Source organism: Mauremys reevesii, linkage group 24, assembly GCF_016161935.1.
Source record: "Mauremys reevesii isolate NIE-2019 linkage group 24, ASM1616193v1, whole genome shotgun sequence".
In the NCBI taxonomy this organism is placed as follows: domain Eukaryota; kingdom Metazoa; phylum Chordata; order Testudines; family Geoemydidae; genus Mauremys; species Mauremys reevesii.
Window position 1 is genome coordinate 2947669 of NC_052646.1, and position 25527 is coordinate 2973195.

The 25527-nt window shown below is 52.0% G+C and overlaps 1 protein-coding gene across 4 annotated transcripts; it reads right to left on the reverse strand.

Moving 5' to 3' along the window:
- Positions 1-4601: 4601 nt before the first annotated feature.
- On the reverse strand, positions 4602-24003 carry SLAMF1 (signaling lymphocytic activation molecule family member 1). Of its 4 annotated transcripts, none has more exons than XM_039513525.1 (8): positions 23907-24003; positions 17150-17482; positions 16162-16446; positions 13094-13192; positions 10518-10591; positions 8152-8244; positions 7278-7361; positions 4602-6729 (listed from the first exon to the last, which is right to left on the reverse strand). In XM_039513525.1, exons 1-8 carry the CDS (start codon positions 23956-23958, stop codon positions 6469-6471), a joined length of 1281 nt encoding a protein of 426 aa, XP_039369459.1. In that variant the 5' UTR covers positions 23959-24003; the 3' UTR covers positions 4602-6468. The 4 variants fall into 4 exon arrangements, with proteins under 4 accessions (XP_039369459.1, XP_039369458.1, XP_039369461.1 ...); XM_039513524.1 differs by having other exon boundaries at positions 8152-8247; XM_039513527.1 differs by lacking the exon at positions 7278-7361.
- Between the last annotated feature and the right edge of the window lie 1524 nt (positions 24004-25527).

Genomic DNA, 25527 nt, shown 5'->3' on the forward strand with positions numbered 1-25527 from the left:
CCAAGGGATGTGATAGATTCTCCAGCCCTGGGAGTCTTTAAATTGAGACCACAAGTTATGGGCTTGATACAAGGAATCATCGGATGAGGGTCTCTGGCCAGGGTCGCCAGGTTTGTATATTTTTTGGTGGTGCCCAGAATAGGTCCAAGTCCTGTCCCTCCCTACCCCCCACCCCGCCTTGTATGCCGATATATATTTTAAAAATAATGTAAAAATGTCAGGGATCTGGGGTGGGGCTGGTGATGAGGGGTTTGGGATGTGGGAGGGGCTCAGGGATGAGGCAGAGTGTTGGGGGGTGTGGGGGGGATGAGGTCTCTGGCTGGGGGTGTGGGCTCTGGGGTGGGGCTGGGGATGAGGAGTTTGGGGTGCAGGCAGGTGGGGCTGGGGCCAGACAGGAGGACTCTCACCCGCCCTCCCTTCCCCCTGACAGCACACTCAGCTCTCACCACTGTCACTGCACATGCCTCCTGGACCCCTCAGGTCCAGGAAGCCCCCTCGCCTCCCCTGTGGTGGGTGCCGGGGGGGGGGGGGAGATGCCATCACATGTGCGCCTCCTCCCCTGCTGCTGCCCCTCACTGTAGCCTCCCTGGGGGTGGGGGATGGGGCTGCCCCTTGCCCAGCATAAGGCAGGAACAGTGACTGTGGGGGGGCAGGGGCTGTGCTGGTGGAGGGTCCCGCCAGGAAAGGAAAGGGGCCGAGGAGGAAGGGCAGAGGCAGGGTCAGCCTGCCCTGGCACTAGTGGATGGGGGGGGGGGGTGGCAGTTGATGCCGAGAGCCAACAGAGCGGGGTGCAGGGGATGGGGAGAGTGGCATGCAGGGGCAGCTGGCAGGGCTGGGGGAGAGAGAGAGACCTGGCCCCAAACATTGGTGGAGCCGGGCCCCTGGGCCCTGAATATTGCTGGAACCACAGGCACATATAACTCGCCACCCCTGTCTCTGGCCTGTGCTGTGCAAGAGGTCAGAACTTGTTGGCCAGAATAATCCCTCCTGGCATTAAAAACTATTAATCTAAAGAGGCAACCAAAGATTCCCTCAAAAGATCAGAACCTTTGGGTCAGCGCCAGCCTGTCTAGGATATAAAAGGGATATAACACGTGCAAATGATGGTTTGCAAACAGTGTGTTAGTGCCATGGTTTTTTTGAGGGGGGGGTGTTGTTTTTTTGGTGTGGGGGGTATTTTTTTAAAAATTCTTTGACTAAGGTTAAAGTGGGAAGGGATTAGCTAAAAGAAACAATAAAGGTAAGGAGAAGAGAGACAGGGAAGGGTGTATGAAAGGCAGGTGAAATGAGGCAGTGATGACTGGATGGAGGGGGAATGGCTTGGAGTAAACGGCCCAATCAGCACAGGGAAGAGAATGCCTGATGTGTGGTCTGTGTCCATCTGTCCCTGCTGCAGCATCTGCCCCACCTGCTTCTGTGTCTGATCCTGCTGGCTGGAGAGTTTCTCTGGTTCATCCTTGGAATCTCAGCAACAGTCAAGGCAGCTGCTCCCTGGGGGAAGGCCAACAGCGTTTGAACTGCTGCCATGTGCTGGGAGTTCATGCCACCAGCCAGGGGCGGCTCTAGAAATTACACCGCCCCAAGCAGGGCGGCGCGCTCGCCGCCCTTCCCCGGTCCCGCGGCCGGGGCAGAAGCGTTTGTGGCGGGTGCGCTGGTCCCGCGGCTCCAGTGGAGCATCCGCAGTCATGCCTGCGGGAGCTCCGTCCAAGCCGTGGGACCAGCGCACCTGCCGCAGTCATGCCTGCAGCAGGTCCGCTCGTCCCGGGGCTCCGGTGGACCTCCCGCAGGCATGACTGCGGAAGGTCCGCTGGAGCCAAATGCCGCCCTGCCAGCAAAATGCCGCCCCACGCACCTGCTTGGCGCGCTGGGGTCTGGAGCCGGCCCTGCCACCAGCAATGCACAGCTTTATATTGGGGCTGGGGCTCCGGGAGTCCCACCAGTGGAGCCTACCCCGGGCATCTGTTGACTCAGTCAAGCAGGCGCATGCCCTCCTTAGCTAGGGTTGAACAGCTGCTGGATCTTCAACAGCACAGAGTTTGTGTGCACCTGTAGTGCAGTTGATAGGGTGACCAGGTGTCCGGTTTTCAACCGGAACACTCGGTCGAAAAGGGACCCTGGCAGCTCCGGTCAGCACCACTGACCGGGCCATTAAAAGTCCAGTTGGCGTCGCTGCGGAGCTAAGGCAGGCTAGGCCATACCTCTCCTGACTCCACACTGCGCCCTGGAAGTAGCCGAAGGTCCAGCTCTTAGGTGGGGGGGGGCCACGGGGCTCCACACGCTGCTCCTGTCCTGAGCACTGGCTCCACACTCCCATTGGCTGGGAACCATGGCCAATGGGAGCTGTGGGGGCGGGGCCTGCAGGAGAGAGCAGCGCACAGAGCTGCCTGCTGCACCTCCGCCTAGGAGCTGGACCTGCTGGCCTCTTACTAAAACTCCGTGGGGGATTTTTGGTTGGCTAGCTCCCAGTCCCAAAAGAAAGGGGAAAGGTTGATGGGAAATCATGACCCTAAGACGGACAGTCCCCAGGGGCAATGGGGAGAGGCCAATGCACCAGGTCAGCCTGATTAACAGCGCGGGCAGGCTAATCAGGGAGTCAGGAGCAGACATGCCAAATCCATGAAAAAAACACAGAAATTTGGCTTATTTTTGGCTTAATTGGCTTGTGAGTTGCTTGTTGGCTCGTTTTTGGCTTGTTGCAGCTTGTTGCTTCTTTTTTTTAATCAGCTCCTGGCAAGCAGGGAAGAGAGTCAGGGGTGCACAGCGGGCCCACCACAGTCCCGGCCTGCACACCGGAGGTGGGGGGATTTAGTCACATAGAGTGTTGGGGTTCTTGGGACTGGCTTGTTTAGAAATGGGTTAGCTTGATTTTTCGCTTATTGTGAAAGTTGGGGTGCTTATTTACTGCGTGAAAGTTGGCAAGTGTGGTCAGGAGGCCAGGGGGCTCATCCCTCCGCACCCCGGAGTGGGGACACCCCAGCCCCTGCCCTGAGTGACCACGGACAAGGTTGGGGGGGGTCAAGCCTCTCCAGGAATCCCAGGCCCAGTTTTGTTGGGGTTATGAGGACTCTGCCGAATGGGAGCCCTTGAGGTCAGGCAGCCTCTGAGTAAAGGAAGTGGGAGTGAGGACTCAGATCCTTTTGCTAGCCCATCTCACTGGGGTAGTGTATAAGCCAGGAAAGTTCCCCACAATAGCAGGACCATCCCCCCGCTTACATAGGCGTGCTGACTAGTTCAACCCAGGACTAAGGAGGTGGGAGGTAACACTAAGCAGCACTAGCTCGGCTAGCCAGTCTGGGAGCAAATCATAAGGTCTATCTGTGTCCAGCCGCCTCTCCTTTTATATTCATTACAGCCCAGTCCCGTGGCTTCTCTAAGGGATGCTGCAGTGGCATGGGTTTCTCAGGCACAAACAGGAGTAACTAAGGAGCAAATCCTCTCTTGCAATCCTGCTGTACCTTTATAGCCCATTAACGCTGTCAATCTGCATGGCGCTCTGCAGAGACAAGGCACGATACATCCGCTGCGTCGGTGATTCCACCCTAGTGGGAGGATGGGTGATGTTTGACTCACTGCCCTCCCATCATGGAGTTCTGCTTCCCATGGGATATGTTGAATGTGCCAGACAGACCTTGCCCGCCCTGGCCAGCACTGCCCAGCCAGGGACCCGACAGCACAGAAGAGTTTGTGTTCGGCCTGGAATTGCAACAGGGCTAGATACAGGCCTGATCCGGTCTGGCAGGTTCCATGTTCCCGTGCCCATGTCATGAGCTACAGACCCTGTGGCCTGGCCTCAGTGTGATGAGCTCAGGGGCAGCCCCGTCTCTCTTTGACCCAATAATCCACCTCTGGCCTCATCCCTAATCCCAGGCCATCTCTGCATGCTGAGCTAATCCCAGGTGTGTTTTTTCCCAGATGCAGGTGGCTAGCAGGAGAAACAGGGAGGAAAGGTTTCACTCTTTCTAGCTCAAGAGACACCTCCCCGGCCTGGGAACCCCCTGGCCCATTAGAAGCAGAGTCTAAGGTGTCTGAGGTTATCTCGGTCTGCATGAGCAAGGACACCTCGCTCCCCACACGGAGGAGTGGAGGAGAGGTGTGACCTATGTGCAAAGAGCACCTATGACTCAACCCTCCCTGAGAAGGCGAGTGGCAGGTGCAGAACGGTGGGGATCAGTGGGAGCACGACACGGCGTGGTGGAGAACCTGGGGCCAGTGTGCAACTCTAGCCAACAGCAGGGGGTGAGTCTGACACAGGGTCTCGTTAGCACGAGGCTCATGCTTATTCCCACCTCCTCTCTGCAGAAGCACAAAGGGCATCACCTCTTTGCACCTTCCTAGCAGCAGGGAGCAGCCCCACAGCCCCAGCAGAAGAGCTGGCCACAGGTCAGTACTAAGAACAAAACTGAGCGCCGCTCTAACTTCAGCATTCTGGGTCTGCAGGCGCCGCTGCCTCCCTGGAGAAACGTGAGTCTGGAGAGAACAAGAACCTGCAGAGGGAAGAAGACCCAGGTGCAGAGGAGGATGCAAAAGACCGCGGCTGGAGCGGTCTCCGAGCGGGGAGGTTGGGTTTTCAGCAATTAAAACCTCAACTAATTTCTTTGGAGGATTTTATTGTCAGTGCATTATTATTTTTTTCTCCTTTCCTATAGCTGGCGCACACAGTCAGCTCATGCTGCACAAATAACATAAGTTGTCCTCTGAGGTTTCCAAAGCAATTTACAAACATTGATTCTCCCTCCATGCTGTATGTTGGTATCATGATGCCCATTTTACAGCTCAGAGGAAAAACTGAGCCACAGGGAGGCAAAGGGACTCACCTAAGGTCACATAGAGAGTTGGTGGCAGAGCTAAGACAAGACCCCAGGAAGCCGGCTGCTTAGTCACTGCACTCTGACTGCTAGACCATGTTGCCTCCCAAGTTAATGCAACAGGAGAACCTTTTAAAAACAGTCTGTGTCATTTATCAGACTATCCCTCCCCCTTCTCACAGGTCAGAGGGGTAAGTAGGTCAGGAATGAGTCTGCCCACGGTTGGGACATTTTCTGGGCTTGAGAGGGGCTGTCTATTCTCTGATGGTGAAATTCACCCCTGTGCAGAGGGCCGGCCCGAGGGCTCTGTGTAACTAGAGCCATGTGCAGGGTGGATGCACTGTTTAACGAGATTTCAAAATATGGCTTCATTCTGAATCGAAACGACAAATCGCAATTGCTTGGGGGCACTCAGAACATTTTGCTTTGATGCCATTTCATTCTGAGTTCAGCTTTTCTAAAAACCCCATAGTAGAACGCAAATACGTGAGATGCATTGTAATATCTGATGCAAAATTTAAAAATAATTCAGAACGAAAAGTCCTATCCCAATGAAGAACTGAAACGCTGTGTTCCAAAAACTGTCAGAATGGGACATTGCAACAGTACTGGAATTTCTCCTCCTGGTTTTCTTCTGAAATGAAATTCCAGCCAAAAGGTGACCTGACTTTGCACGGCGTGTTGATTTCAGTAGAACTGCACATTCCTATGGAAAACGGTTTTGTGGACATTTCTCCAATCAGCTCTATGTGCAAACCACAACTAAGGAATGTGCCACTCTGTCCCCATCTAGGGGTGGCTGGTCTGCATAGCAAGGCTGGTGAGCTTACAACAGAGCTGGGCGACTCATGCTTTGAGATCCAGGGTTCAAGCCCCACTGCGGACAGAGCCAGTATTACAAGTGGGGGCTTGTTTGGGGGAATTGAGCAGGGGGGATTTAAGATCAATCTGGAGTGTAGGCTTCATGTTGGACCTCAGTGCGGGGTGAATTTCACTATGCAGAAGCAGGGAGGGGAGAATTGATCCTGAGTGTGAAGCTGATTGAATCAAGATTAACCTGCCCAGAGGAGAATCCCCATGGAGCCTGCTCCTGCTCTGGGACTGAGAGGCAGGTCTAACATTTCTATCCTATCAGCAGTGGGGTGATAATACACAGGGACAGCATTCACATGGGCCAAATGCACAGAGGATGTAAATCTGTAGCTCCATTGCAGACCAGGGAGCTAGGCTGATTTACACCAGCTGAGGATCAGCCCCTTAGGATCCAGTTCGCTTTATTTTTCAAACCCTCCGTGGAACTTGCAATAGACAGATTCAGTGTCTCTGCTCCCCTCTAGTCCTCCAGCATCAGCCTCTTTCCGGAGCCATTGCACCATCTGGCTGCCAGTGGTGAGAGAACCTTCTCCTATGCAGCTCCGGTCACCGGGAGCAGCCTTTCTGTATCTCCCTCGGTCTCCTCGCCTAGCCAGTCTCACCTGCGATCCTCCCTCTTTTTCCTGTGCTTCTCCCTCGCTCCGTCCAACCTGGGGTTTTACACGGCCGCCCATCATGGTTGTCTTTGGGTGCCTCTCACGTAAAGTCAATAGCAAAGTCCCTCGTGGGTGTCTCGCCTCACTTGGATCCTTCCCCCCTGCTCTGCTGTTACAAACTCTGTGACTCTCGTTTACAGCCGCGGGTCTCGGTTTGGATGAGACACGTTGTGCCACCCGCTATTGCACGGTGGAGTTTTATCCCGTTTCTGTGGAGCCAAGTGGGATTTCGCGTGGACGTGGGTAAAAGTTCGGCCAGCTGGAGAGATGGGTTTCTGCTGCGGGCAGGGGAAAAGTCCGTCGGTGTCTCCAGAGCGGCTACAATTTTGCACATTCCCCGGGGATGTTGCAGGCATCACGATGTCATAAATGGTCGTCACCCCTGGATTTGGGGGCTGGGAAAGAAAACAGAGCAAGAGCAGACAGTGAGTGCGCAAACCAAGCAATGCACATGGATTGAGGTGCCGACAACCCCCCTGCAGCCCCATGGCTTCGGCTGCCACTTTCAGCATTAAAGGGAGCGGGAAGCAAAGCACCCACTGGCCCATCAGCCCGGGGAGCTGAGTTCAAGAATTGCCTGTCCTGTTCCCAGCCCTGCAGGAAGAAGGAGACTTGTAATATGCTGGCAGAGTGCGTGTGCATGTCAATGTGGTGGGCCACTGGAAGATAGCCTACTACTGCTGCCGTCTAATTCAAACTGGAGCAGGGCAGAGAAGGGCTGCCAGGGTGAGCCGGGGAGTGGAGGGCTGATCGTTCCAGAGAGGCTTGTTTAGCCTAGCCAAAGGCAGGCCGAGGGGGGAATCTCACTGCCCTCTGTGCATACAGCAGGGGAACTCCAGGGAGGGAGAAGAGCCATTGAACTTAAGGACAATATTGGCACCAGAACAAACGGGGATAAACCACCCAGGAGCAAACTGAGGCTGGAGGTGAGAAGATTTCTAACCATCAGAGGAGGGAGGTTCTGGGGCAGGCTCTCAGCAGCAGCCTCTTGTGCTTGGAATGGTTTGAAATGGTCCGGTGCCCCACCCTAGAGAGACAGACTTCAGGTCATTGCAAAACAACAGCTTACAGCATCTGTGTTTAATAACAGCCATTTTACGTAGTTTAACATGTAAAACAAAAACACAATACAGGAGAGTAAAATAGCATAGGCCAGTATCAATGTCAGCTAGGCTATAATGGGAATTCTCAGTGGGAAAAGTGTTTTGTTTATAGGCATAAAAATGGTTATCCAAGCTAATTTTGCTATATTAGTTAAAATATTTGCATAATAACCCAATTGGTTTGAGGATGGAATTTGATCCAGTTTAAGAATGAGATTCTGCGAGGGGGGTGGCTGAGAGAGCAGGGACAGGCCTCCGGGACCCAGGAGGTCCCCACTCATCCTACGTTACTATCTAAGAGCTCAGGCTCAGAGATTTGTGCTGTGGGGCTGGACGTTCAGGGATGAAAACCCGCTGGCACCGCATGCTGTGGGGCTGGTGTGCAAACAGCCAGCTCGGCTGCTGAAAATGCTTCCCGGGGCTTTGCCGGCGTTCCCAGGCCGGACGCGTCTAGAGCCAGTGAATGAGTCGGGCAAACGTCCCCAGACACGCTCCTCTGCACCTCCAGCAGCGCCGGCCCCATGGCACATGTACATCAGGAATAACTCCACTGAACCCAGTGGAGGATCGGGCCCAACCTCTTTTCTGTGACCCATCATCTGCTCCTACAGCGAAGGGCTGGATGCAATAGGAGTGAGGAGGGGATGGCTGATGCCAGCCAAGGGGAGGCATTAACTGCGGGGCTAGCAATGAAATGCACAAATTCCCTCTCACCTGAGCCGGGTCTGGAGGTAGCCCGGTGGCGGAAACGTAGATGGTGGTGCACTCAGAGCTCTTCACCACGAGAGGGGGGCGAGAGCTTTTCTGCTGCTGTGCAAAGAGAGAAAACTGTGAGCCCAACATCTTCAGCGGAAGGAACCCACCACTTCCTGCTCAGATGGGGAGAGCCACGTGTGCTAGCTGCAGTCCTCAGCCTCCTGGAGACCACGCTCAAAAGTGGGCCAGGAAACCACCTGTGACTGTGAGGGTCTTGGGAGAAATTCTCTCTGATGAAGCTGACATTACACTGAATTGCAGGCTAGACTCCCCCAGGCCAACATGCAGGCCAGCACGCCTCTCTGCACCACCACCAGCCAGCAGAACTGGCCAGATGTGCGGAGGGGCTGCATGCTCAGAGAGGGTCTCCCTGCTGCTCCAGCCCCAGTCTCTCCCAGCGGGACATGCAGAGAGCTCCCAGCTACGGCCCATTGCCTGCCAGTGCCTGGCCAGAGACCAAACTCATCTCGCTGGAGCGTGACTGCTGCGGGGTGCCAAGCCAGCTGCCCAGAGGCGAAATCCCACACAGTCCCTGACAACCTGCTTTAGCCACCTCAGCTTCTGCAACAAAAAAAACCCTGATTCTGATCTCGTAGTGCATCCTTTGGTCCCCGCTATGTATGGATTCAGTGATGAGCCTCTATCGACACCCAGTGGCCAAAAGTGTCTGGCTCGCAGGGCTGCCTGCCTTCTCCTTGAAATGACCTCCGCGGTGGACAGGCACCACTTCCAGTACGAAACTATGAGGTGGGTAGTTGCTCTCCATTCAGATCTGTGTCTGATGTTATCAGTATTTAGGCTGCAGCAGGCGAGATTCTCCTTATGGGGGGTCTTGGAAGCATTTTCGTTGACCACCCCTCAGCCCTGCGATCGCACCGGTGTGTCAGGCGCTGCACAGGGGTCGCTGAGGGCAGCATTTGGCCTGCAGAACCTTGGGTGATTTGCAAGAAGGGGAGAATTGCTTGCCCAGGGGGGAATGTAGCTGGGCTGGCTGCTAGGAAACCAGCACAAAACGTCCTCTTAGTGACTCAATCAGGGAGTCACTGAGAGGTGAGAAACATGGGGCTAGTTCTCAAGTCCCTCAGAGCTGCACGAACGTCCCTGTGCCCCATAAGGAATGTCTACACCCCACGCTATGGGCATTGACTCTGTGAGCCCCAGCCCCCTTTGCATCCACACACACATCCGTCTGACTCGGGTCAGTGTCGTGCAGTGCGGATAGGTTAGCAGGGCTGTGAACCCCGGGTCCAGCAACTGGAAGCCCAGGTTTATGACACATCCTGGATGCTCAGGCATGGGCTTGGAAACACAGAGTCCATAAGCCCGGCTTCCACAGAGCTGCAGTGCAGACACCCCTAGACGGTTCTCTAAAATTACCCCTGTGAAAACTCAGCTGGGGCCAGGCCATTTGGCTGCAGCTGCGCAAGGCGGAGTGGAATCCATCACACCCCCCGCATAGCTGCATCTGTCCCTGCTCGGCAGACAGGGCGTAACCTTCTTCAGGGCAGTAAAATGAGAAGACTCAGCGACTCACGACTCCGGCGCAGGTACAGGGAGCAGGAAGGAGCTAGGTTAGGGTTGTCAGTTTTGGTTGGATGGATTCCTGGAGATTTCATTGCTTGACCTCATCATAATTAAAGATGAATCTTTAATTCCTGGAGCCTTCAGGCCAAGCCTGGAGAGTTGGCAACCCTAAGCTAGGTGAACATCGTGAGTTTTCTGAATATAGCTGGACGCTAATGCAGTTTAAAATCAATTCCCCTTTGTGCAGAAACGCCTATACACAACTCAAACCCAAGCAAAGCAGGATGTAAGTGATACATGAGCTGTGTGGCCCTCTTCCCAGGCTCTAGACCCCAGCTGGCGCGGGGGCGGCCGGCAGGGGCTGGCGGCTCTGGGGCGCATGAGCTCGCTCCGCCATGCCCGCGGCAGCCTCGGCCGAGGCCGCGGACCTGCGCGCTGCCGCAGCGCGCTGCGCGGTCTTCCCGCTTTCCGGGCCGGCTCGCCCGAGCGCCGCAGGCAGGACCGGCGCGGTCGTTGCGGGCCCCGGTGGACCTGCCGGTGCCGCCGGGCGGACGGCGAAACCCGGAGCCGAGGAAGAGGGGGGGGAAGAGCGGGCGAGGCGCGCGGCGCTTAGGGGGGCAGCCTACTTTCTAGCGCCGCCCCTGCCCTCTTCCCAGGGTAAAATTCACCCACATGGTAGATGGGACTTTAACCTTCTAATGATTTAATTGATGTTGGTCCTGCTTGGAGCAGGGGGTGGGACTAGATACCTCCTGAGGTCCCTTCCAACCCTGATATTCTATTGGAAGGCCATGACTCACCTCCACCCTCTGGACTTGTGAGTAAATTGTGCAACTTTCCTTTTCCTCCTTCTGCTGCGAATGCTCTTCTTGGCCTGATTGGAAAAACAATTGCAAGGGTTGTTAGGGCAGGAGACACACAGATGTGGCCATGTCAGCCTTGCCATCTAGATCTGTAGAGATCCAGGCAAGGACCTGTCAGAATAGATCACAATGCCGGCAGTCTAAGCGTTCGTCAGCAGAATAAGGCCCTAATGAAATTCTGGCTTCCTCTAAGATAGCAGTTCCCAAGCTGTTGGACGTTCAGCCGCCTGAAACCAGCCACATCCCCCATCAACTCCACCGGGTGTTGTGAAAGGCTGACGGACCGGGCAGGTCAAAATTTTTCCATCCATATGGGTTTTTGACAGAAAAATTAAGGTTCTCGGCTAAACAAATTTTTTCATGAAAAGTGCCTGCTTTTGACAGAAAATTCCAATAGTTTGTCAAAATAGTGAAAAAAAATATTTAAGCCAAAAGTTGAAACACGTCTATTTAAAATGGCCTCATGGAAGTTGTGGTTCCGGATGATTTATGCTCCCATTCGTCTTCATGGGCTGAACTCTCTGGCTGGACTTAATTTCCCATGATGCACCTTGCCCAGGGATTCCTATGCTATATCTGCTCCCCTCATGAAGATGGGAGAGAGCCATGCATCATGGGACATGTAGTTCAACCAGGTGCCTGGCCTATAGAAGACAATGGGCACATGAGGTGCCCAAACTACAACTTCTAGATGGATCACCCATTGCCTGGCACTTTGTGCAGTCATTTGCTCCTATGCAAAGTGGGTGTGAAACACTATTTTTCTGATTTGCACTCACATCGCACTAATATAAGTGCCTGCACAAGGCGAAGCACAAGGGTGAATTAATTGCACCATGCCTTTCTATTTATCTAAGATGTACAGGAGATACCTATATCGAGCCTAGGATCCCTCGCGTCCCCTTGAAGTCATGAGAGGAGATCATATCACAAGAGCACATGATGAAGTATGTGAGTCAAATGATATTCGAGTGGTTACATTTTTTTTTTAACCTTCCTTCCTGCCTCCGTATGCTAGGTGGAAAATAAGACTTCTGTTCTCTTTAAAACTAAAATAAACTACTAGGTGGAGTTCCCTTGAAACTGAACGCACGGCTAGTCTGCTCAATACAGGTGAAATTTACCCATGTGCAGAGACGCAGCACAAAACCTACGCACGCAGGCATTTCCAGGCTGGGTCAGAGCCAGGGTTTAGTTAACCCACTCGCCTGTATCTGACAGTGGCCAAGCACCGGATGTTGAAGGCCAGGTCTGCGCTAGAACCTTTTGCTGGAGTAGTCATGTGGTTAGGGGTGAGATTTTTAATGATGTTTTAAAACCAGCAAAAGCCCTAGCATAGGCACAATTACACCAGCAAAAAAGTGCTTTTGTGGATCTGGCTTATTTTGTTTGGGGAGCCAGAATATGTCACACCAGCAAAAGCAATTTTTTTGCCGCATAAACTGCATCTACACTAGGAAGATTTGCCAGGATAGCTATATACCTTCAAAGCTTTTCCAGTGTAGGCCTGGCCACAATCTCTCCATGCCTCAGGTCCCCATGTGTAAAAAACCAGCACATCTCTACATCACATGGGTGCTGCGGGCATGACTGTATTAAAAATTGTGAGGGGCTCAGTTGCTGCAGTGATGGGGGCCAGGTGAGTACCTTAAAGAGACAAAACTCTGGATGTTCTCTTTATCTGGTGTATATGTCCAACCCCTCTTTGAATGCTGCTAAATGTTTGGCCTCAACGACATCTTGTGGCAATGAGTTCCACAGGCTAATGAAGGAGGATTTACATGGTGCAAGGACTGTGTGCTGGCCCTTTGCACAGGGATAAATTTCACCCTAAAGTCACATCTAAACACAAGTGTTGTACAGCTTTAACTATATTGGAGTATAGTGCTACAACTCCCCCCCACTAGAGTGGACGGAGTTATGCCAGTAGGAAAAGTGTTTATTCTTGTATAGGAAGGGGAATAAACTATACTAAGATACTAAGATACCTTTATACTAGTATCACTAGGGTTTTACTAGTATAAATGATTATAGCCATAACTGGAAGCGTTATGCCAGTACAAAAACTGGCATTGACTAGGACAAAGTCTTGGTCTACATTCAAGAGTTAGGTTGATGCGCAGCAGCTTATGTCAACCTAACTGTGGAAGTGTCCACGCTTAAATTTGGCTCCCGCTAATTTAACTGTTCTGCTGCGCCAACTTAACGCCACCTTCCCAAGCGGCGTGGAGTCACGGGCAATGTCATTTGGTCGAGGTGGTATCAGGTTAGACACTCCAGGCCTTACATCGACTGTTACCGGCTTTCACGGGCCGTCCCACAATGCCCCACGCTGACAGTGCAATCGATACAAGCGTTGCTGGTTGAGGACGTGCACGGCCGACACGAGGCACACGGTGTAGCCACGCACGAGCGCTGTAATGACTGCGGCGGCTCTATGCCGATGGAAGTTAGGTTTGCAGGGTGGACTTGGCCTAAGACCGTAACAAGTTCCCAATGCCTTGAAAACTTACCTCTGTGTCTCAGCCAGCATGCGATCCCTGCACCGAAGACCAGGACGCCCACAATGGCTATTGGCACGATGGATTCCAAGAGCTCATTCCTGAGCAAGCCTGGAAGGTGATTTACAAAGGAAAGAAGCTGCTCAGTAACTGGTCCCTGTTCTAAGGGGAGGTGATCGTTAACCAGGAGCGAGGGCTCATGCAGCTTTAAGATCACATTGCCGCTTCCTTTATCTCTTTAATCGCGGTCTATTATCTTTGGGTACAACAGACAGAAAACACAGGAAGTGCAGCATCAGCAGAAGGTACGGAAGGCCCCAATCCAGGCTTCGCTTGAAGTGTGTAAATAGCCGCATTGGGACTCTCTCTGGCAGAGTAAAGGCGACATAAAAACAGGAGTCAATAACAACCCCTTTCCGCGTGTATAGACTTCAGTGTATCTGAGCGTCAGACCGATTGTCTACACTAGGGCTCCTCATGTGCTTAAAGTTAAGCACGCTCATGTTTTGCTAGACCAGGGTAAAATTTTCAAAAGTGATTTAGGAGCCTAAGCGCAATTTTCAAAAGGGACAGATTATCAAAGGTATTCAAGCTCCTAACTCCCATTGGTTTCAAAGGACATTAGGAACCTAAATACCTTTGAGGGTCTGGGCCTTAAGAACCTAAATCTAATTGAAATTCAAAAGTCACTAGGGGCTGGATTTTTAAAGGTACTTATGCACCCAATGCCCATTGAAACCAATGAGAGTTGGGCACCTAAATACCTTTAAAAATCCAACCCTAAGTCTCTTGCTGTCCGTCAGCCTCACTGATGAGCCGGCAGCATAAGGGTTAATTAGTGATCCGAGTAGCGATGGTGAAGCAGGGAACTCAGTGGAGGAAGGAGGATGCTGGAGGGGGAACAGGGTGAGTTCTCCTCTGGGAGGAGCTGCCGGAGGCCAGGCTGAGGCACCCCCTGAGGTAGTGTAGGGGAGGGAGAAGGGGGGAATTGTGCTGGGGAGGAAGCCGTTCAGGAGAACCTCGGCCGGGGCCAAGAAGCCGAGTCCAGTCAGGACAGAACAGAGAGGTGGACATTGTTTGTTCGTGCACTTTAAGTTGGAGCTTCAGTAGCCCCGGGAGGGGCGCGAACTGTCACATGACTTGGCATTAGGGCCGGGCCCTTGACGACCCCGAGGGGAAGTCGAAAGAAGACACCGGCTGGAACTGGCCATTGCGGGGCCAAGGCAGTGGGAGGAGGACGGGAGAGGCGAAGTCCCTGTAACGCCGTGTCCAGGCACTAGGGGGCACCCTAGAGGTGAGAGCACCCGCTTACAAGCGCTCTTAAAATGTGGTCCTACAAGTGCCGAATTCTTACGCGTCCCAGTCAGGTGCCAAACGCCTGGAGCTGCTCCACCCATCGCTGCTTCGCTCTGGTTTTACAGAGGCCTGACTCCATTCCCACAGCCGGCTTGCCAAGCTCCCGCTGGTGTTACACTGCAGCGGGGTGACGCCACGGAGGCTGGACTACACCGAACGCTGCTCTCTCGTTATTAATAGCTATAGTTGGTATTGGGGGGTGTCTGGGAGCCCCCGTCATAGGCCAGGCCCCCATGGCGCTAGGCGCTGCACAAACACAGAGCAAAGGGACTGCCCCGCCCCCAAAGAGCTTCCAATCTACGGAGACCACAAGAGTCAACAGGTCAAAGCGCGGAGCACAAGGAACCAAGGAGACAATGCGGGTCTTAGTGCCAAACAACCGTGGATCTGATTCCCACTCACTCCAAGGTCCCTTTCCCAGGAGGCGTAAAGAGGCCTGGGGGTGAATGAGAATCAGGCATAGACTCCTTATTGTCTTTTTTTATGTCTATGCTGGTTCTGCTCCCAGCCCTGAGGCTCTAGTTACCTTTGCGGCAGGACTGTGATACGGTCTATGTTTGTAAAGGGCCTGGTCTGGCTAGTCACAAGGGGATGGTTTTCCCCCCTCCCCCACACAAGACAGCAAGGGGCAGGGTAGAAATCTGGGTCCGACTATGTTAATTCAAAGGAATGGAGCCTTAAGAGAAAAACATCCCAGGTTGAGGTTTAAATGTCTCATTAAAACACCCCATAAAAGTCCCCTGCGTCATAAAGGAGGTGACAGAAAAACCCCAATGAGAGAGAGACTCTGTCCCCCAGAGGCTAGTGGAGAGGAAGTTCCCACGGAGGATTTAATGTTGCAGTAGGTGTGATTTATAACCAACCCTGGGCTTTACTGTACGGTGGCCGGGGCTGCTGCATGATTAGCTCTGAAAACCAAGCGACCATGAAACCAGAGGTGGGATTTTTATTTACACTAAAGCTCCCACAGGGCAAAGAGGCCTTTAAAGTGGATGCAAATTACCATCACAGCCCCCGTTAAGGCTGCTTTATGCACCCGGAGTGGTGTAAAAAGACCCAGGTGTAAATCAGCCCTCGGCCCTCAGCCCCACGAGGAAACGGACCAGTGCCCGTGTCTGTCTAGACGTAAATAGTGAGTAGATAAGGTGCCAGCACATGGAATTCAGGAATATGAGGTGTAGTTTGGGGGCTTGTAAGACCCCTACAAATGGCTCCTTGCCCAGAGCTCTGAATGCCCGGGGCCCGCAATCTGGCTGCTGAAATGGGCCCTTTGAGCTAGTCCTGCTTTACACAGGCCCATGTGAGAGGAGAATCAGGCCCGTTGATTTCAATGGAGCTGTGCGGCTATGCACCAGCTGAGGATCTGGCCCGCTTAGGTACCAACGCTTCCTTCAGAGCCAGTCTCAATGCCCATGTCTGGGGTGGTGCCCGTGGGTTTAAGCCAGGTTGGCAGGGCCCGGGGCTCAGTTCTGAGCTCAGAGACACGGGCCCATCCCTGTCGCTGAGGGTGGAGATGGATCCAGAGCCTGCACAGAAGACCCAAAGCAAAGTAAAGATGTTGGGCCGAGGCCTGGCGCAGCTGATTTACGCCAGCTGGGGATCTGGCCCCTAGACCCAAACCCTGGTGCCGGCACAGCCAGCAGCCAAGCGGCCCTTGGCCCCGGAGGGCCCAGGCACTGCACAGTCAGAGGGGATTTGCCCCTCTCTCCTCCAGCCCCACTTACCGCCTGTCTTGTTGCTGCACTCCACCGAGGAGCTGAACCTGGTGGTTTGATGGTTGACTCTGTTCCTGGCGGTGCAGGAGCAAGAGACGCTGCCCTCCCCCGGGGTGAAGGAGAGGTGCAGGAAGCTGTCATTGTAGGGGTGCAGCTGGGAGGTGTTGCCCTCGCTGCAGTTCCAGCTGTAGGTCACGTTGTCCCCGCTGTTCACCACGCAGCTCAGGTTCATGCTGCAGCTCTCGTTCCCCAGGATCCTGCTGACTATCTGGATGTCGGGGACGGACACCCGCTCTGTAGGGAGAGAGGGGGAGGGGAGACGAATGGATTATCTGGGGAAGGATGGGACTGACAGCCCTGAGTGAAATGCCACCGGCCTGATGCGGCTCCTAGGCCTGCTCTGGGTCATCCCCTCTCCAGGGCATTTAGACGCCAGCAACATCGGCGCCATTTGACTGAGCAGGCAGTTCTAGCCGCTAAGGCCTCCCCTGGCTGCCGAGTTTGGTGCACCTCCATAGGTAGTGTTTTATGCAAATTATACCAGAGCTCATTTGCATATTTGTGAATAATTTGCATATACCCATGCATGTCAGATTATGCGCCCCGAGCAAGGCTTGCACAAAACGTGGGGACTCTCACTAGGGCGGCTGGGTGCTGGGGTGTCTCTAGCAGGTGGGGAGGAGGGCGGCTGGGTGCCAAAGGGCGTGTGAGCCGTTGGGTGCTGGAGGGTATGAACGGTGCTGAGGCTGCTGGAGTGGGTGAGTGCCAGGGTCTCTACAGCACCCCCTGCAGGGAGAGGCTGGGACTGGAATAGGCAGCAGCTCCTCCCACAGCCAGCGCGCTTGCCCCACTCCCGCCAGGACCCCCGAGGCTGGACTCACTGAAACCATGCACCATTTTCATCACGCCAATGGCCTTTTCTCCTAGCAACTGACCAGCCACCGAGCCAGACCAGCTATCGGGACCCAAACCTGCATACGAATACTGTGCTCGTTACCATATACTTCCAACTGGAACTGCAAAGACTGTTCCTCAGAGCGTTTGGTCACTGTGTATTCATAGTGCCCTGCGTCCGTTCTCATGGTTTCCAGTATTTCCAAGGAGAAGTTCTCGGGATGAAACTTGATCCGCTTCTCCATGTAATTGGTATAATTTTTTCCATCATAGCTAACTAGAAAGGTAGATGTCTTCGTGCCTCCATTCGATGCACTTCGTTTCCATCGAGCGTCGCTAAATTGCACAGTAAAATTCTGAAGTTCTGGCGTTATGTTCAGCAGCGTTGGGCCCCCCAGGCTTCCATAGACCGTTTTTTCCAACCCAGAGCTCATGCCTACAAGGAGCAATGAAACAGAGTTAGCGCAGACATGAGTTGATGTTTTACAGACGGCAACGTACACAGCATCGTCCACCCCAGGAGTTCAAAAATCACGAGTCAGACCTAAAAAACATCATGAGATGTTTAAAAAGTTATATATTCTGGAGCTCTTTTATTTGCCATCGGCTTGCTGAGCCTTTAGGGTTACAGTCAGGCTTCCTTTTTTAGCTTTTCTCCACAAAGAGGAGTGCTAGAAACTTACTTTCATTAGTTTTCCTAATGAAAGCGGAGATACTCACCTAATCACGTGACTCCGGGACCTGGGGTTTGAAGAAACCTCCCTCCCCCTCCACCAAAAAGGAGACTTGTGATAAAATTACAAGAGTTGGCAACAAGCCAGCAAAAGTTTGATGTTCAAACTCCACCAACTAGCAAGCCCTGTTCCATTACTAAGAGTGTGATTGTGTCTTGGGCTGCACTGCTGCTCTATAAGAACGGCCAGACTGGGTCAGACCAAAGGTGCATCTAGCCCAGTGTCCTGTCTGCCGACAGTGGCCAGTGCCAGGTGCTTCAGAGGGAATGAACAGAACAGGGAATCATCAAGTGATCCATCCCCTGTCGTCCATTCCCAGCTTCTGGCAAACACAGGCTAGGGACACCATCCCTGCCCAGCCTGGCTAATAGCCATTGATGGACCTACCCTCCAGGAACTTATCAAGCTCTTTTTTGAACCCAGTTCTAGTCTTGGCCTTCACAACATCCTCTGGCAAGGAGTTCCACAGGTTGACTGTGCACAAAGGGGAATAAGACAAGTGGGCAGGGAGGAGCGCAGTCTTGGCTCTGCCCCCAGCACACCATCCAGCACCGCACAGTTAGTGAGGGCCAGAGGCTGATGATGGCGCTGCTGGTGGAAGGGGGAAGCAGGGGTCTGCTCGCGCCTCTCTGAATTTCTCCCTTCCCTGCCCTGCTCCTGAGACGGAACCATTGCCGACACGTGGCAATGAATGGCTCTGGCGGTGGGAAGGCAGGGGGACAGTAGGCTGCTCAAAATCACAGTGTAGACAAGGGAGGCCCAGCTTGGGTATGTAGCGAGAATGTAGGGTACATACCCTAGGGTTCAGGCATGTCTTTATTCTACTTGCCTAAGCAGTGCCTCGCTGGCTGCACAGCTGTTTATACCCAGGCTAGAAGGCATGCAGTGTACGGACTCCACATGCCGCTGAAAGGAGCGTGCAGTGTAGTGCAGTGCGTGTAGACAGACCTTTCGATTTGTATTAACGAGAACGCTTGGCGGGCGGTCCAATGCTGGGAACACCCCAATATCCACCAGGGCCAAGAACACGCCAGCCCGTTCAGGCAAGACACAGAAAATGTTTTCAATGGATGTTCCGTCTCTATCTGAGTAGGTTAAAAACAGGAACACTTGCAACGTGCGTCTTTCTAAGAAATCTGCACCTGGTGTCACTCGGCTGTTCTCCATTGCAGTCAATGGCAGCCAGACCCCCAGCACGTGCCGTCTGGCCAGCGTTCCACTGATGTCAACCGCTCAGAGCCCAGCTATTGTAAGTTGATTAGCGCTGTGACACCGCTTGGCACCAGCTGAGGATCTGGCCCATGGTCACACTGAAATTAGCGGCAATGCTTGCCCGGCCAGGTCAGGGTGGCAGGGGCTGGCCCAGCTGGTAGACGCCTGGGCTGGTTCGCGTACCAAGAACCCCCCGCTCCCTTCGTAGGCTGACAGGAAACCCTCGAAAAATCAACACAAGCGAAAAAGTTTTCATTTTCAGCAACAGTTTTCTTCAAGTGCTTTTAGGTTGTGAGAACAAAAGGCAGCTCTTTGGTGATGTCCCTGCTGCTTTTACCAGTCCTCTGCTTAGCTGAGAGGCTAATTGCTAATCACACCAAGGCCCTGTCTACACGCACAGCTTGTACCGCTTTAATGATGGCAGGCTAGTTAAAGCGATACAATCCCCCAGTGTGAATGCAGTTAGACAGGTAGAAAGGTGCTCTGTAGGAATACAGAGAAGGGGAATACGTTTTACTCTTCCAAGGCACCTGTATAACTTACACCGGGATTGTACTGGTATAACTACCCCGGGTGGCACTGGACTAACTACATTGGTAGAATTAAAACTCACAGTCCTAAATGAAATAGCTAAACCGGTATAAAAACTGTGTTCGGAGTCGGACTAAGTCTCCATTGTAAAGCCGGAGCAGAGCGTGCAAAGAGACCCTGACTCAATGAAGCATCAAAGCGTCTTCGCTGATGAGTAGCGCTTGCCCTGTTTTGAAGGCATCCAGAGCAGACGTTCGAAACCTGCCAGGGTTCTGGGGTGGCCTTTAAGCGCAGGATGCAAAGGGGAAGGCCTTTGCTTGACTCAAAGCAATTCCGAGACAGACTCCAAGCTGGGGTGACAGTCCCTGGCACCATGAGGCTTAGCTAGATTACTGTGCTTTTTTCTGGGAACTGTGGGCTCAGGAAGGGGGTGACAAATTAGAATGAGTTCAGAGGGAAAAAATGACTGTTGCAAGGGTTATCTATGAATAGCTGATGAAAGGTTAATAAATGAGAAGCCAGTTATTTCACTAAATGACCTGTTGGGATGGCTGATTACACAGCCCAGCCTGCTAGAATACCTTCAGCTGATGTGCTTAGGCCCATGTAGAACAATGGTTTCCAACCTTTTTTTTCATTTGCGAACCCCTAAAACATTTCAAATGGGGATGTGGATCCCACTGGAAATCTTAGACATAGTCTACGGACCCCAGGGGTCCTCAGACCATAGCTTGGAAACCACTCATCTATAGCACGTGTCTGTAACATGCCTGCATCATCGATTGGTTCATTCACCCTAAATGGAACCTTAGTATGAGGGGCTGCAGGCATTCACCAGGGAGACAGCTCACTGCCTGTGAGTATTTGACAGGAGGGGAATTGTTCGGGGTGGAACAAGGAGCAATGCCCAGGAGGAATGAGCTGAAATTGTGAAATTTGGATGGCGTCTCCCGGGGAAATCTCCTTCGAGCGAGGTCTGTTAGATTGTGGGGTCAGGCGGGAGACCCATCGCTTGAATCCCTTAAAACTAGTCTGGGCTCAGTTCTCGAGAAGGGAGCGCTGCGAAACGTTTGCAATGAAATCTCACAGCGGATGGAATTCAGCAGTGAGCGGCCGATGGAACGGAGCTGTTAGCAAGAGATGGGCAGGGAGGAAAAGATGATTTTGTGTTTGAGGCTCTAGGCTGCACACCAAGAAACCCACATGCAATTCCTGCTTCTGCTGTACACTCCCTGCTTGGCCTTAGGCAAAGCCCTGGCCCTCAGTTTCCCCAGCTAAGATTTTCAAAATGACTCATGATTTTGGGTACCCAACTTTAGAAATAAGGCTGAGATTTCTAACAGGGAGGGCGATTAACCATTGGAACAAAGTGCCGAGGGAAGCAGTGGTTCCTCCGTCTCTTGACGTCTCAGATGAAGACTGGAGGCCTTTCTGGCAGAAATGCTTTAGCCAAACACCAGTTATTGGGCTCAGTACAGGGGTCAGAGGGTGAAACTGAGTGACCTGTGGGACTGGAGGATCTAATGGTCTCTTCTGGCCTTTTAAAATCCATGAAACGTGAGGCAGCTCAGAGGGACTGCCTTGTCAGAGTGCCCAGCACCTGCCTTCTGAAAGCCAAGTGCCTTCCAAGTGTCTCACGTTGGGAACCCAAAAGGCCTGTTGGCAAATGTCAGGCCCCCATCTGTGAGCGGAGGATCATAAAACTTCTCCTTCACTCCGAGCTGCTGTCAGGCTGAACGCTCGTTAGGTGCTCAGACAATGGACTGATCCGCGCTATGGAAAAACACAGCTAATAAAAACAATTTTAAACCTTTGTGTGTGTGTGCATGTGTGTGTGTGTATGTGTGTGTGTGTGTGTGCATGTGCGTGTGACACAGATACATAGATTGGGGTCAGTGAAAAATGCCCAGGACTGTCCATTTCTCCTGGAGAGAACTTTGTGAAGGCTTCAGCCCTCCGTAGTGGGGAGAAATCCCTGAGAGCCCTTTTCCCCCCATTACCTGGGGTACAATGATTCACGTTCACCTGGCCTCTTGCTTACCGACGCTTTGTTTTTGTAGGAAACATTAGTAGTGAGGGATGCCAGCTCATCATTGACTGGGTTGTTGTTGTCAGTTAAACTGGAAGCAAAAACAACTAATTTTCCTGCCCGCTCTTTCCTATGAATTATTTCCATGAGAGGAGGGGGTTTGCCCCACACAGAAAAACAACAAAGGGGGGTTCTCCCGCCCAGCCAGCAGATCCCCATCCGGCCTCGTTTGCAAGCACACAGTTGTACAGTTTCAGTAAATACCACAAACCATCACAAAATAGGCAACCTAGCATGTAGCTGTGTGTTCCCAGGATGTGGCAGGAATAGACAACGTGCTTGGTTTTCATTTATGCTGGTAGCAGAGTGTAAATGAGAACCAGGCCCTAGAATGGTGTGTTGTGATTAGGATCTTAATAGCGACTGATGGAAAAGCCCTGTTAGATCATCTCGAAAATCCCTCTGCCACAGCAGAGTTCCCAGCCAGAGGGCACATCCAGCATGGAGCAGGCTTCTCATCTGAACTCTGACAACAGGCAAAACCGAGTAAGACAGAATCCAGGTTAAAACCCAGCTCGAGTCCAGGACCAGCAGCATTCCAAAGGATGAGATCAGAGACAGGCAATGAGTCTAAAACAGCTCTCATGCCATGTGGGACTTTTTTGGTATGCTCCCAGCACAGAAAAACCCAAGGGGAAGTTACAGCATGTATTCGCCTGGTATGGAGCCAGTTTTGAACCAGCCAAACCAATGAGAAATTCCAAACGGAGGCTGTCTCGTGGTCTTCTCCTTTTCTTTAACTCATTTCGTTTTGCCCCATATTTCAGCACATTCAGTAGACGGTGTCTTGCGCATTGTTAATGTTTCCTAGTGGTTCGAACAGGCGCGTGGGAGTCTGGACTCCTGGGTTCTAGATCTGGCTCTGAACTAGTGCCTAGGTTACCGGTTAGAGCAGAGGACTGGGAGTCAGGGGTCCTGTGTCCATCTCTGCTGCTGCCTGGGTGTGTAATTATGGGCAATCTGTCAGCCTTCCTGGTCCGCCCCTTCTGTGGATGGAGATACTATCACTGGCCGCCCTCCCAAGGAGTTTGAGCCGCTCTGTCATTAATGCCTCAAAAGGGTTTCCATGAATGGAAGGGGTTAGGGATGTGCAAAGCATCCTCACTAAACCCTAACAACAGAGTTACAGAGAGAGAATCGACTTCAGCTCCGGTTCCCGTTGCTTTGTTTGACGTGAGGCACGTCCTTGTTGTCCTGCATGTACTTTGCTTTTTAAATAATCTTCAAATAATAGGAAAGATTTTTTAATCTTCACCTTTGACAGTTGTTACCCCGGCCCTGAATGACAGGAAAATCCTAATAGGACCCCAGGAGTCTTGACTCCCATTCCCCCTGTTCTAACCACTAGCCACACGTCCCCTGCAAACTGGGAACAGATCCCAGCAGTGCTGACTTCCAATCTAACCACTAGACACACGCTCCCTTTAGCAAGACACGGCACATGCATCCCTGGGCAGATAGTAGCCAGTAGAGCCATCTCCAGAGCCCTGAAAAGAATAGAATCTTCTCTGCATAGAGATCCGAGATCACAAACACCTGCAGAATTAGGGTAATTTCATCTGTCCCACCAGGATCACCCTGGCCAGTGCATGCCGGCTCCCTACAAGCTGTTCCAAGGAGGTTTTGACACAATCCATTTCTAGAACCTCGAGCCATCTAGTTTTAAGTGATGTAAACTTTGGGGCTGATCCTCCCCATTCAACAGCCTGACCGACAGAGCTCACCGTTTGTAAACTTCACCTGACAGCCAGCCTCCGTCTTCCCCAGTGCTACTTTCACCCCATTCCTCCTAGGCATCCATTCATTGTTATTATTTATTGTGGTAGCATCTCGGACCCCCAGTCACAGACCAGGACTCTCTGCGAATCACAGTAAGTGACAGATTCTCTAAATAGTTCTATTGAAGTCAACGGGACTAGTTGTGAAATAAGGCACTACACACCCTGAGCAAGGGGGGCAGAGAGAGGTACCGAATGCTTTGTTACGAATTATTCACCCAGCTCTAATATACATTGTAAAATGATTCCTGGCTGCACATATACAGATCAATCTCTCTATATTGGGTCTCATCTCCCTTCACAGTCCTGTGAGCCGCCACATATTAAAACAATATGATCTAGACACCCTCTTCAGAAAGCTGTTCCTCTTTTTAAAGCAGATTTGTATTCTGGCTATAAAGCACAGCTGCATCTGTCTCATACATGATAAAAGCAATTGTCACATATAGCTCTGAACAGCATACACTCGCAAATCAACTTGCCCCAAGCCTTGTAACCATAGGAAAACATACATACCCCCAGCACAGCAAAAAGAAATGATCAGCAAAATGCATTCACTGCAGTCCATCTCTCAACGCATGGAACTTTGCTCGCAGTGGACTTAGTATTTAAAGGTCTGCTGACACCACATACAGTAAAACCAGGTGTATTCAAATAAGACGCAAGCCCGTGGAACCACGCATGTTTCCTGTTTTTAGTCTGCTGTGTCTTTCCTTTTTTCTTGGGGTGGAAAGTATTCAAAGTGCTCAGAGTCACACTGCTTAATGCTTTAGTGCACAGCTCTCCAGCAGCTCACAGGTAAATAGACTGTGATGTCGATCGATATCTAGATAGCTGGAGAGTTAATACAAAACAAAAATATTACTAATTACTAACTTACTAATGTTAAGTAACAGCCAAGAAAAACTCACCCAATTCAGTTCCTGAAATGCAAAGAAATGACCAGTAGGACTGGGAGGCTCCCTTTCCCTTATCATGAATAGTGCTGCCAGCTCACAGACAATAGAAGCACAACCCCTATTCCTCTCACTCCCACTGTAACACAAACCATCAACCATCAACCTCACACTTTCGCAGACACATCGCATCCCATGAACATAAAGAGTGACCCGTGTAAACCGCACATGTCAAGAGAGCAGCAGCCAAACCCCATCAATCAGGCCCCACAATATCATGAGACTGGCTTATAAATCAGGAGATTTTTGTAAAAACAAAAATAACCGCCATTCGGGTCTTTTTCTTTGCCTTTTGCTTCGGCACTGCTAGTCACTTGATTCATGTTTTCAAGATTTTCTCTGCAACCACAAGGCTAGAAACTTACTTTAAAAAAAATGAAAACTCAGATTTTAGGAGCTCTAAGGTAAGCCCCAAATAGAGGTCAGAGTTAAGGGTTTACAGTCTAGTCTGGTCAGGACCCACAAGGGCATTGTGCCTTCTTGCTAGGTGGGCTGCTGCGGCCTTTCCTCCTCCTATTGCCACACAAGCCAGGATTGAGCCCCTCAGCTTTGCTTAAGCCCACGCAGAACGAACATGTGAAAAGCCAGCCTGCAGGAATTCACTTAGTGGCAGCTGTGCAAAGGGCGCGCCAGCCTGAGACCATCTGCTGTATGCACTACAGTCTCTGAGCACTACGCTAGTTTTACCTGCAAATAGCATCACAGTGCCTGTCTGAAGCAGGGCCCTGCTATTAGCTCCATTTTACAGGCTGAGAACTGAGGCCCAGTTGGTAAATGACTTGCCCAAGGTCACGCAAAGTGTCTGTAGCAAAGCAGGAATTGAAACCACATCTTTCACATGCTAGCATAATCTGGGCATATTTGATCTAATCAATTTCCTACCAGCGCAGTGATCTCAAGCATCGGCAGCTGTCACAGTTCAGGGTAACTGCACCTGTATTCCTCGTCTGAAGTCCAATGGGCAGCATGATGGTAGATGAAATTTGGTGGTGACGCGTTAAAGGCAATCTGCCTTAGAAGGAGTAATTGGAACCGCTCGTCTTCACCTCTACTAAACATTAAAATTAAGGCTCTACGTCATTTGCGGTATTGTGGAAATTGTGGGTCCTGCACTATTAGGCTTCTGCTGCAATTTTGTCAGCTGGGAAGCTGAGAGCGGGAGCCCCCGGCCACCAGACACC

Excerpts from the sequence above, each read along its gene's own strand:
- SLAMF1 (XM_039513524.1), bottom strand. The coding sequence starts at position 23,958 with ATGGACTGCAGTGAATGCATTTTGCTGATCATTTCTTTTTGCTGTGCT. Across the intron at positions 16,447-17,149 it reads GTTCCAGTTGGAAGTATATG|AGCGGGTGTCCGTCCCCGAC; the intron begins GTAACGAGCACA and ends CTCTCCCTACAG. Across the intron at positions 10,592-13,093 it reads ATGCTGGCTGAGACACAGAG|GCCAAGAAGAGCATTCGCAG; the intron begins GTAAGTTTTCAA and ends TTTTCCAATCAG.